The sequence below is a fragment of the Gadus chalcogrammus genome, chromosome 9, assembly GCF_026213295.1.
Source record: "Gadus chalcogrammus isolate NIFS_2021 chromosome 9, NIFS_Gcha_1.0, whole genome shotgun sequence".
Classification (NCBI taxonomy): domain Eukaryota; kingdom Metazoa; phylum Chordata; class Actinopteri; order Gadiformes; family Gadidae; genus Gadus; species Gadus chalcogrammus.
Window position 1 is genome coordinate 681,832 of NC_079420.1, and position 12,431 is coordinate 694,262.

Here is a 12,431-nt window from a genome sequence, read left to right on the forward strand (position 1 = left end):
CTACTTATAAGAAAACACATTTTGTAAGTTGTTGGTCTTTTCTTTTGTACCAAATATTATTGCATTTAATGTATTTTCTTTGGGTTTGGTTTGTTCTTTAAACGCTACTATAAAAGGCTGAGCGGTAGCGCAACAGACGGTTACTCCATCCCCTTGCATTTGGCTCCACCCAGTGGCCACTGAGAGGATACCGGCCAAATTGCAAATCTGATCCTCCACACTGCACCTTGTTAGGTGAACGAGCCCGGTTCACTGAGCCCTGGGGGAAACAACGAGTCCCAACAGCCCGGCCCCAGCGGATGCAGACAATAATCTCCAGCTTCTGCAGAGTTTAAAATCAGTTGCCGATCTATGGGCTGAATATCAGGAAATGAAACTCGAGTCTGGCCTGAGTCTACAATGAAAGGTGATTGGCCAACCTAATGGCCAAACTCTTTATGCAAATGGAAGCGAAAGTACTCTAACCTTTGCATAAAGTTAACCGAAGTTCTTCCTTTGTCTCACCACTTTCTAAGCCCCCCAAGCCCCCCCCCGCACGCATGCGGCGTGAGATTGTCCCATAATCCTTTGCACCACTCAATATAAGGTCCAATACAATGGGAGGCGACGCCATCTGGAGTGAGTATGATGAGGCGGGGCTGGAAGGACTTCGGTCTGAGGAATCGCTGAGTGACTCAGACTCGTTTCACTTGTTGGATTATAACATGTTCTTCAATAAATGTCTCTGGCCAGAGGTCCCCCTTCAGAGGGCTCAGGGCGCACTTTAAGCCAGACCGTCTGTGGCTGTTTGCGTCTGGTCAGTCTGTACTGTATTTCTCACAGTACCAACCTTCAAGCACGCCAGAGCCTTGCAGCCACACACCCGCGTCTCCACATCCGTGTCCTCCAGAAGCTCCAGGCAGATCACCAAGGCCTGGGGGGGGACGAACACACCGTGTGTAAAGAGGACGCACATAGAAAACTAGTGCATGCAAATACACAACATGACCGTATGGAGGCAGGAGGGCTGATTGACCTGGGTGAGGGAGAGCTGGGGAATGAATAGGCAAATTCTTTACAGAGATATAATCCTGTACTGTTATGAATAGTTCACAGAGCTTTGTTTGGCAACTGCGATCTGATACTACCATAGCTTTACAGCAACAACAATTCCATCGCACGGAAATGTCAAATAATAGTTTTCCGGGAAATCTATCCATTAAAATTTTTTGAGTGTTACTACAGAAAGTGTATCGCGCCTCGCACATGAAGACCAGTTGCACACTTTCAGAAACCCATAGAAGCTTCCTAACACACACACACAGCTCACCCTCTCACGGGACCTGGGCTGCTCGGCCAGGCTTCTGAAGAGCGAGCTGGCCGAGGCCGACACCTTGCCTCGGTGGTCCCGCAGTAACCTAGCGACCGCATGGAGCCCCTCCCTCTTCAGGCTGCAGTCCGGGGGGCGGCGCAGAGCGCGCACCAACACTTCCTGGTCACCTGACGAGAGGCTCTGGACCAATCGGACTGTGAGGCGGGAAGCGGGAGGATAGAGTAAGGTACTGTATAGTGGCTGAGGGAACACTTTGTAGAAGTCACCATGAGTCGACATCCTCACTGATACCCCTGGCAGACGTGTACCTGGCGTCATTAGATAAGAAACGTTCACACTCAACTACTCATTGCAATCCTTAAAAACATCCTAAATGTACCAATTTGCACTATTAAAACGCTGGGCAACACTACTGTGCATTCTTATTTATCTTTATTCATCTGTATTTTTTATTATTTGTATTATTTTATCTTTTTTTGTCTATTTTCTAACCATTCTTATATATTTCAAATGTTGTTGTGAATGACACCGTCTGGATTGCATTTAAAATTCGTTGTACCATGTGCAATGACGAAGAGATTCTGATTCTGATTTCTTATGTCTGAATGTACTATGCGTGTCTTAACGTGTACATGCGTGCATGTGCACGCGATAGGTCCACACACCCTCCTCGGCCAGTTCACTGACGTGCGCGTTCAGGTCTTTAATGCCTTCCACCTCCAGGTAACTCCACAACTGGAAGATGGTCACGAGGACGACGTCTTTGTCGGTACTCCTCCGTGGTAAACGCCGTTCGAGTATCCGCTCCACTAGACGCTGGAAGACTGGAGCCCCGCATTCACAGACCCATACATATGAACACACGTGTAACACAGAAACACACGCAGTATGAGCCGAGACACACATAACCAGGTAACACAACAAACAGAAACAGCACTATTAACATGTGTACCCAAGTCTGCGGCGTCGGCCATCTTCTCAGGCAGTTTGAAGGAGCACAGCAGGCCAAGGGCAGTGAGGAGGGACTCCGTGGTCACATGGTACAGATGACCCCTCCCAACACACTGTTGCCATACCAACAAGGCCCCTTGGCAGTGCTCCAACTGCGGGATAACTGATGGAGGAAGAAAACGTTTTTTAAGAGAAAAATTATTTGACCGGTGGTTGAACTAGATGGCAGAAATATGATATTTACGGCATGATCTCTTTGTAAACGTCTTAAAGGTCCCATGACATGCCACCAGGTGTGGTGTGATTAGCCGTTACAAGCCGTTTTGGAAATCTGCCCCTTATGTCATCACAAGTGGGCGTGTCCACCTAGATGCGTGTGACGGCTAATCCCAGCCCTCCTGGTGGCAGGTCATGGGACCTTTAGGGGGGAACTCTGGAGCAGGGTTTTAGTTGAAGGGCTGGGTAGTTGGTCTAGAGATGGCTGTTAGTTACCTTCTTCAGGTCGGCTCAGCGCTCTGGGGGACTCCTTGGCTGCCCGCCGCACCATTTCCAAGATGCGGGCTTCCAGCAGCAGTCGGTCCAACGCGTACATCTCACCGCAGCGCAGTGGACCAAACATTCCCAGCCGCTGTCAAAGAGACCCCAGCAACATTAACAACAGATCAAGCTCTGTGAGCTTCAAAACCTGGTGACTCGATACCATAGAAATATAACCGACATCTACTTCCCATTCCATGAATAGATTTGATTAAGGCAAAAAAATTATAAAGAATGTCATTTTTTGGACTTCACTTTGGATTGAACCGGACTTTCGGGACGAAATCAGAGTGCGGGAAATTACGGGAAGGAAATAGGAAGTTTTCAAATAACAATGACGATCAGTTGCTCCTGAGATTGTATTAACTTTCTTCAGAATTATATTCACCACAAACATTTCAACATAAACTACATGTATACTATTTATAATATTAAGTACTTTGTAGCCTTAACGGTAAACCTCATTGATGTAAATAGGATGACGGATCTTACCAGGAGCTGGGAGCTGCAGTTGTTCAGGTGGACCACTAGGGTGCGGTCTAGCGCAGCACAGCCAGTGGTGAGAAAGGCAGGGGAGGCCATCCAATCCCTCTCATGTTGGGCACTAGACACGAGAAACATCGTTAAAGAAAGGCACCATACAACCACCTTTTGTGGGGTGGAACCTGTGCATCAGAAAATATACAATGTGTAGGGTTTAGAGGCCTCTAGCGATGAGGTTGCAGATAGCAACCAGGTGAATCTCCCCCTCTAAACTCTCCCTTTTTCAAGGACGTATTAGAAGCTATTGAGGCCTGTACTGACCTGCACTGACCTGTACTGACCTGTACCGACCTGTACAGGCTGTACTGACCTGTACCGACCTGTACCGGCCTGTACCGGCCTGTACCGGCCCGTACTGGCCTGTAACGGCCCGTACTGGCCTGTACTGGCCAGTACAGGCCTGTACTGACCTGTACTGACCTGTACTGGCCTGTACTGGCCTGTAAGGTGCAAATAGGTACTTCCAAAATGACGTTATCTTTTACGACAGCATTGAGTGGCCGTGATCATCTCCTTGATACATTAATAAATAATATCTATTTAGTCTGAAAACTAAAGATCATAGCTTACAAGTAAGATGGTGATTATAATAAGAAAATCTAAAATGATATTCTCCAGAGCTCTTTGTCTGTTCTGGACGACAGTAGAAACATGGCACTGCAACATGCTGGGGAATGTAGAAATAAAGGGCTTATTCTTAATTAACAAAAACATAATGATTTTTAAACTCTAATTAAAACAAACTTATGAATACTCTGTTCCATCAATTCCAAATCCGTTCTATTGATTCCCCTAAATTAAACACGCTACACCTTCAGGTGCTTGATGTTGTGTTGTTCTGACCCCCCCCCCACCCCCCAGCCCCAAATTGACTTATTCAAGCATTACATTATTTTTGGTGAAAATAATTTCTATTTATATTAATTTCTTACCACATAAACTAAGGCGACTTGCTTAGCACTTCCTTTATTATGCAATGACAATACGAGGTCACACCACTAGATGGCAGCACAACATTCTGTTGGTGCATCTCTTACAGTATGATCGGTGATTATTAGAAACTTGCAAACTATTTGCCTAATCTGGGCGTCAGGCATGTTGGTATTCTCTAGAATCGATTACAGATTATAGAATATGAATTCTGGATATGTTAAACGCAACAACCAAAAGGAAATGCCAATCTTAAACACAGACCTGCCGTTTCGACTCTTTCTTCCTGCACCGTCCTCTTCCTCATCAGCGTCCGAGCCATTCAGAAAGTCGAAACTCCCCAAAGCGGTTTCCACAGTGAGGCTGACGATGCTAGGAGACCGGCTGTGCTTACCGCCCTATAGCGGACACACACGCACACACACACACACACGCACACACACACACACACACATGATCAGACATGAAGCAGCAACCCTAAGCACAATATAATGTATGATCGCATTCAGCTAGACAACCACTTACAATGCAGAACACACACACACACACACACACACACACACACACACACACACACACACACACACACACACACACACACACACACACACACACACACACACACACACACACACACACACACACACACACACACACACCCCCCTCACCTTGAGCGTGAGCTGCAGCAGCCGCAGCTCCTGCTCCAGCAGCTGCAGCTCGGGGAACTGTCCCCGGTAGTCGTCCAGCGACGAGACCACGGCCTCCAGGGCCTCCTCCACCCCGCTGTCAACCAGGCCCCCCTCCTCCCCCTCCTCCCCCTCCTCCTCCCCCTGCCCTGCCCGGGCCCCTCCCCCGGGCCTCTCCTCGGGGTCCACCAGCACCCTGTGCGCCAGGAAGGTTCCGTCCTGCGTCGGCGGCGGGCCCCCCTGGCCCCCCGGCGGAGGAGGGGCCTCTGGCTGCGGGGCGGTGTGTGTGAGGGGGCCGCCCCCCCCCTGGAGCTCCGCCGCGGGGTCCGGGAGCTCCATTGTGATGTCAGTGATGGAGAGGGGCGACGCCAGGGGGGTGACCTCGGCCCCCAGCGAACCGTCCGCGCTGCTCTCGCTGATGTGGCTCAGCGAGCGCATGAAGGGCCTCGGCGTGCCTCCGGAGGCCGCCGCCGCCGCCGCGCTCGCTTTGGTCGCCGCTGGCGACGGCTTCCCAGAGTCCTCGTCCCCGCCGCCGTTGGCGGGTAGGACGGCCGTGCCGCTCCCGTCGTCCCTGCAGAGAGCAGAGAGCGATCACAGGCAGGTATCAATATATATATATACAGAGAGGCTCCGCAGTGCTCAATAAAAGGATCGACAAAAGAGCAGCGAGTAAGGGACTGATTTGTTTGTTTGTTGGGTGTTTCTTATTGGTAGTAACAGAAGTGAACCACACCTCTGGAGCTCCGCTTGGCTGTCCGCCGACCCCCCCACCCCTTTGTGGGCGGAGTTAGGTGTTGAGGAAGTGGCGCTTTTAGGACAGAACGTGATGTCTATCTGCGGGCTGCTACTTCCTGTCGCTGCCGGTTGGCGATCTGGAGTGGTTACCGCTGGCTGGGGGGGGGGGGGAAAGAGAGAGAGAGAGAGACAGAGACAGAGAGAGACAGAGAGACAGACAGACAGACAGACAGACAGACAGACAGACAGACAGACAGACAGACAGACAGACAGACAGACAGACAGACAGACAGACAGAGAGAGAGACAGAGAGACAGAGAGAGACAGAGAGAGAGAGAGAGAGAGACAGAGAGACAGAGAGTTGTTAAACCGTCCACACCACCCATAACAGAGAGGCCGGGTGACGCTGAGGGCTGATCTGGGGGGGGTCCTGGGGGGGGGGTCCTGGGGTACCTTGTCGGAGGAGGAGTGTCGCAGGCCGCCGGCCGACAGCCGGGGGCTGGAGGAGTCGTCTGAGGACTCGGAGGAGTTGGACCAGGCCGTGCCGTTCTCCAGGTCGTCCTGCCGCCGCAGCATGTTCTACAGGGAGAGAGGCGTCAGTCCCCGGGCAGCGTGGAGGCGGAGCCTGTGGGCTGTCCTCACCATCATGGCGGTTCATCTTTGACCTCGCAAAACGTATTTTCCGCACAAAGCCTGCCGACCACGGACACTCGGGGGCGACGCTGGAAGGTTCTGGGGGTTCTCTACTGGGCCTCCACACCTGGGGGACGTTCACTCACAGGAAGGGCCGTGAGGAGGGGGCTCCTAGGGACCCTTCTCTACGGGGGGGTCCTTCTCACCACACCACTTACTGCCGTGGGGGGCTCCTAGGGACTCTTCTCTACGGGGGGGTCCTTCTCACCACACCACTTACTGCCGTGGGGGGCTCCTAGGGACTCTTCTCTACGGGGGGGTCCTTCTCACCACACCACTTACTGCCGTGGGGGGCTCCTAGGGACTCTTCTCTACGGGGGGGTCCTTCTCACCACACCACTTACTGCCGTGGGGGGCTCCTAGGGACTCTTCTCTAAGGGGGGGTCCTTCTCACCACACCACTTACTGCCGTGGGGGGCTCCTAGGGACTCTTCTCTACGGGGGGGTCCTTCTCACCACACCACTTACTGCCGTGGGGGGCTCCTAGGGACTCTTCTCTACAGGGGGGGTCCTTCTCACCACACCACTTACTGCCGTGGGGGGCTGCGAGGGGGGGATGTCGTCGCTATGGCAACGGTTGCTGCTACGCGCGTCCCGGAAGACGTCGAGCAGCGCCCAGCTCTGTCGGCCACGGGTCAGCTGCCGCGGCAGGGACTGGGGGAGCGCGGGCAGGGGGGGGGTTAGAGACGGGAGGGGTAAAGACCAGGGCGGGACCGCCGCACCAGGAGGCCACAGCGGGCCACAGCGGGCCACAGCGGGCCTGCTTCTGACAGATTAGCATCTATTTATTTAAAGGAGCCAGATGGGGCAGTGAGGTACTTCTGAAGGGGCTGGCCATGTCGTCCTACACCACCCCTCTGGTAGCCTACGTCTGGTCTCCATCCATGGAGCAGCAGTGACGTTAACCTACCCTGTGGAATGTGATCAGCAGTATATACATGCTAATTCTTTTTATCATGAGTCGGCCAAGGTGGAGGTTACAGCTCTGTGAGCAGTGTGGATGGTGCAGGTGGAGGTTACAGCTCTGTGAGCAGTGTGGATGGTGCAGGTGGAGGCTACAGCTCTGTGAGCAGTGTGGATGGTGCAGGTGGAGGCTACAGCTCTGTGAGCAGTGTGGATGGTGCAGGTGGAGGTTACAGCTCTGTGAGCAGTGTGGATGGTGCAGGTGGAGGTTACAGCTCTGTGGATGGTGCAGGTGGAGGCTACAGCTCTGTGGATGGTGCAGGTGGAGGCTACAGCTCTGTGGATGGTGCAGGTGGAGGTTACAGCTCTGTGGATGGTGCAGGTGGAGGCTACAGCTCTGTGGATGGTGCAGGTGGAGGCTACAGCTCTGTGAGTGTGGATGGTGCAGGTGGAGGCTACAGCTCTGTGGATGGTGCAGGTGGAGGCTACAGCTCTGTGGATGGTGCAGGTGGAGGCTACAGCTCTGTGGATGGTGCAGGTGGAGGCTACAGCTCTGTGGATGGTGCAGGTGGAGGCTACAGCTCTGTGGATGGTGCAGGTGGAGGCTACAGCTCTGTGAGCAGTGTGGATGGTGCAGGTGGAGGCTACAGCTCTGTGAGCAGTGTGGATGGTGCAGGTGGAGGCTACAGCTCTGTGAGCAGTGTGGATGGTGCAGGTGGAGGCTACAGCTCTGTGAGCAGTGTGGATGGTGCAGGTGGAGGCTACAGCTCTGTGAGCAGTGTGGATGGTGCAGGTGGAGGTTACAGCTCTGTGAGCAGTGTGGATGGTGCAGGTGGAGGCTACAGCTCTGTGAGTGTTGATGGTGCAGGTGGAGGCTACAGCTCTGTGGATGGTGCAGGTGGAGGCTACAGCTCTGTGAGTGTGGATGGTGCAGGTGGAGGCTACAGCTCTGTGAGTGTGGATGGTGCAGGTGGAGGCTACAGCTCTGTGAGCAGTGTGGATGGTGCAGGTGGAGGCTACAGCTCTGTGGATGGTGCAGGTGGAGGCTACAGCTCTGTGGATGGTGCAGGTGGAGGCTACAGCTCTGTGGATGGTGCAGGTGCAGCACCTCATGTGTTGGACGGCTAACTCCCTCCATGAGCACTACTGCTGCAAGATGGCCAAATAACCACACAGGGCCAACACATCTAAACTGAGCATTCAGCTACAAAATCTGATGGCACTTTGTTGATTGAAACACTGCACCGAATATATATATATATTATATAAATACATATATTTTACATTCAGCTTCATAGGATATTGCTTGGGATCTTCTTTCTCCATTTATTTTGGTGTGTGTGTGTGTGTGTGTGTGTGTGTGTGTGTGTGTGTGTGTGTGTGTGTGTGTGTGTGTGTGTGTGTGTGTGTGTGTGTGTGTGTGTGTGTGTGTGTGTGTGTGTGTGTGTGTGTGTGTGTGTGTGTGTGTGTGTGTTTGTGTGTGTGTGGATCTCTTACATAGAAGGCTTGTTCCCGCAGTGAGGGGGTGTCTGGGGGGCTCTGGTTGAAGATGGTGGAGAACCTCTTGTTGACGCTCGGAGCTTTATTGACAGTGCTGGCGGCGGACGACGGGTCGTCCTTATCAAACGGACTGAGGAAGACGCGCAAAGTCCAACGGTTAGCAGTTAGCTTTCCTTGGAATTAATGTATTGCAGACTGATGAGAAGCTTTCAATCAAAGACGAATGGAACAAACAAACAAACGAATGAATGAATGAATGAATGAACGGATGAACACATGACCGCACTGACTTCCATGTGACCTCCAGACTGAGTTTAATGGTCCCCAGGTCGTTGATGTCCACGGCGACCGTCTGCGGGAGAGCAGCATACAGGTCCTTGGTCTCGCACGACACGGTCCCTACGACCACGTGATTGGCCAAGCTCTTCAGCTCCGTTACCTAGGTGATAAACAGCATGCAGGGCGAGTTGATTTGGTTTTTCTTCAGAAACACTTGATATCTTGGTTTTTTGTATGCATGGAAAATGCCTACAGATTTTTTTAATAAAGACACACGTCTTTACGTGCATACGAAAATCTTTAATTCCCCCCTTGTATTTTCAAACATAACACGGACCTTATGGGACAACCTGAACAAAACGCATGTAATGCACAAAGAATTTGAGGAATCAATTGTGCTTTGTAAATGTCGAAAGTCAAACATACACGCTGAGAGCACATAAATACCCTGTCGTGTTGTACTGGAATGTTTTAGAATGGTCTCGACCGAATGTGGTTAAATATCACCAGGAGGAATCATACAGGAACCAACGATAAATTAGTTTCTGTAGACAGGTGACCTTTCATGCACAGCGACATTTTAAGTCAAGAGAAATGTTAATGTATTCCACATTCACAGGGTTGATGAAGAGTGTAAAGAGTTAGAGAGAGTAGTAAACAGACTTTAGGATGGGGGGGGGGGGGGGTGCTGACCTTGATTGAGAGGAACTCTGTGACGAGCGGCAGAAAGACCATCTCCTCGCTGTCCCAGTCCTGTTTACCGTTGATCTCTATCCTCCCTCTCAGCTTCCACCGCTGTCGCCCGTACCGCATCAAGACCTGCACACACACACACACACACACACACACACACACACACACACACACACACACACACACACACACACACACACACACACACACACACACACACACACACACACACACACACACACACACTTTAATTGCAATGCATACTGGCTGTTTTTCCCCTTCTGGTATCTATAGTTTATTTATCTCAGTGCATCTAAAAATAGAAATATTTTTTGTATGCTTATTTTTATAAATATATGTTTGCACCAATGCTCACGAAAATCTGTTAATGGATCTTATGGGTATGAAAATGGCATATGCCAGTTTTAATGGGAAAAATACCAATTTGAATAATTATGTGGAAATTAGTAAGTGAGTGTGTTGAGAACTTAGGAGGTGTGTGTATGTGTGCATGTGTGTGTGCACACAAGTATATTAGCCTAAGGGTGAAGTGTCAATCACTCCTGCACCTTGTGTAAGCGATAAAGTGAGACAGTAATATACACATTGAAATGACACACACACACACACACACACACACACACACACACACACACACACACACACACACACACACACACACACACACACACACACACACACACACACACACACACACACACACACACACACACACCCACACACACACACACACACACACGATGAGGCTTACCTCATACTGGTCTCCGGCGCATAACCTGGCAAATCCAGCCAGACCTGCCAGACAGAGAAGCGCATAGCGTCACACAGGCCGCGTGCTCCGGGGGGGGGGGGGGGGGGCAACCCAACATAAACACATGCCAACAAGACGACGGATCTCAGACATAAAGGAAGCGTGTAGAAGACCTGGGGTCAGAGCCGGCAGATGAGATGGCTGCCGGGCCTTTTCGTAAAAAGAAAGAACTGGAATAGTTGTTACCTTTCATCCGAATGTGGAACTCCCCAAGCTGGCTCTCCAACTCGCTCTCCAGCACACACATGTTCTACAGCAGGGTGGAGGAGGGGGTGGAGGAGGGGGTGGAGGAGGGGGTGGAGGAGGGGGAGGAGGAGGGGGTGGAGGAGGGGGTGGGGGAGGGGGTGGGGGAGGGGGTGGAGGAGGGGGTGGAGGAGGGGTGGAGGAGGGGGTGGAGGAGGGCAGGTGGAGGAGGGGGTGGAGGACGGACAGACGGACATACAGAAACAGACAGATATAAAGCCGTGTTCAAATGAACGCAAATCTTTTTTCTATGCTACATATCCCTTGATTTCTTTGTCCCATTAAATGTTCTCATTTTAATGCTCTTATCAACATGGTGAAGTGCATTGGCTTGCCTTGTGCAAATGTTTTTTTATTGATAACAACATTGGCATATACTGATCAAAACAGGGCGATACAAAAAAAAAAGCCTATAGTGCAATTAAACGATGAACATACAAACATACTGCCTTGAACATAGCAGTCAGGCTACTGCTTCTTTGTTTTGAGCCAAAGAAAAAATAATTAAAATAAATAATAATAATTCCGTTAATCGCGCGATAAAAAAATGAACGCCGTTAAATTTGGTTTGCGTTAACGCCGTTAATAACGCGTTTAACTGACAGCACTAATATATATATATAATTAATTAAGGCCCAGGATTCAGAGGTCCTCATATACATAATGCTGATGATGATGATGATGAGGCTGATCAGGATCTCCCCCTCTTACCTCGGTGTACTCCTTGTAGCTCTTGTTGGCCTCCGACAGGCTCTCCCGCGCCTCCTTGCTGCTGGACGAGGCGGTGTAGGCCTTCACCATCTTCTCCGCCCCGTCCCGGAGCCTGCGCTGCCGGCAGTATGCCTCGTACAGCTCCTCTATCTTCAGCCCGGCGGAGGAGAGGGAAGGAGCGCAGGAAAGAAAACATGAACATCCGGTCGTTTTGAGGTCATACAGGTCGAACTTCTGAACAGTCGGCACAACCGAATTGATCGCCAAGCGGCCAAATCATAACCCTGAACACCACTTAGAGAACATAACCCTATTCTTTATGTGCCGTGGGGTACATGAATGCGCCGCATTCAAAATAATAAATCTATTGATCCTCTGGTTGACTTTACAAATTAAAAAGAACTTAAGGCTGAGGAATTTCTCCCCCATAAAAGAGCCCGGGTCTGCCTGCAGACAGAGCGGCGTTGGAGGCCGGGCCCCGAGCTCCAGAGGCTCCTCGGGGCCCCTGCTTCTGATGTGCGGTTCACGAGGGGCTCTGTAATTTCAGGCAGCGACAGCGACAGCGCAGGAGAGTATTTATAGTCTTCTCTCCCGCTGCCAGCTGTGGGCCTGCTGCGGGAGTCAGAGGCTCAGCTCACTGACTCCGTCTTTTATTTTTTTACGTAGAAACTAATCTTGGAAGGTTGTGCCAGGGGACAAGGAACAGCTGAAGGAATGGTATCATTCCCACACACCCTGGAGCATGTGCATGAGCTAGTTAATTCGTAATTAAGTTAAAAGGTGAGACAAAGATCGTTGGGACATAAAATGCATCTTCAGTACAGGTAAAAGTAGTAAACCTGCAATGCAGAAGACACACACACACACACACACACACACACAC

At 51.0% G+C, this 12,431-nt stretch overlaps 1 protein-coding gene across 4 annotated transcripts in view; it reads right to left on the bottom strand.

Moving 5' to 3' along the window:
• The window catches only part of ripor1 (RHO family interacting cell polarization regulator 1), a 46,448-nt gene that overhangs the window by 3,893 nt on the left and 30,124 nt on the right, over positions 1-12,431 (bottom strand). For all 4 annotated transcript variants that reach the window (XM_056598992.1, XM_056598993.1, XM_056598990.1 and 1 more), the window contains 16 exons: positions 11,549-11,698; positions 10,781-10,844; positions 10,535-10,578; positions 9,763-9,888; positions 9,081-9,229; positions 8,788-8,920; positions 6,148-6,273; positions 5,693-5,850; positions 4,942-5,530; positions 4,538-4,671; positions 3,293-3,404; positions 2,756-2,891; positions 2,265-2,426; positions 1,978-2,136; positions 1,310-1,506; positions 830-913 (listed from right to left, as the gene is read on the bottom strand). In XM_056598992.1, the coding sequence (XP_056454967.1) occupies positions 830-913; positions 1,310-1,506; positions 1,978-2,136; positions 2,265-2,426; positions 2,756-2,891; positions 3,293-3,404; positions 4,538-4,671; positions 4,942-5,530; positions 5,693-5,850; positions 6,148-6,273; positions 8,788-8,920; positions 9,081-9,229; positions 9,763-9,888; positions 10,535-10,578; positions 10,781-10,844; positions 11,549-11,698 (2,523 nt within the window). The remainder of the gene's footprint in view (positions 1-829; positions 914-1,309; positions 1,507-1,977; positions 2,137-2,264; positions 2,427-2,755; positions 2,892-3,292; positions 3,405-4,537; positions 4,672-4,941; positions 5,531-5,692; positions 5,851-6,147; positions 6,274-8,787; positions 8,921-9,080; positions 9,230-9,762; positions 9,889-10,534; positions 10,579-10,780; positions 10,845-11,548; positions 11,699-12,431) is intronic.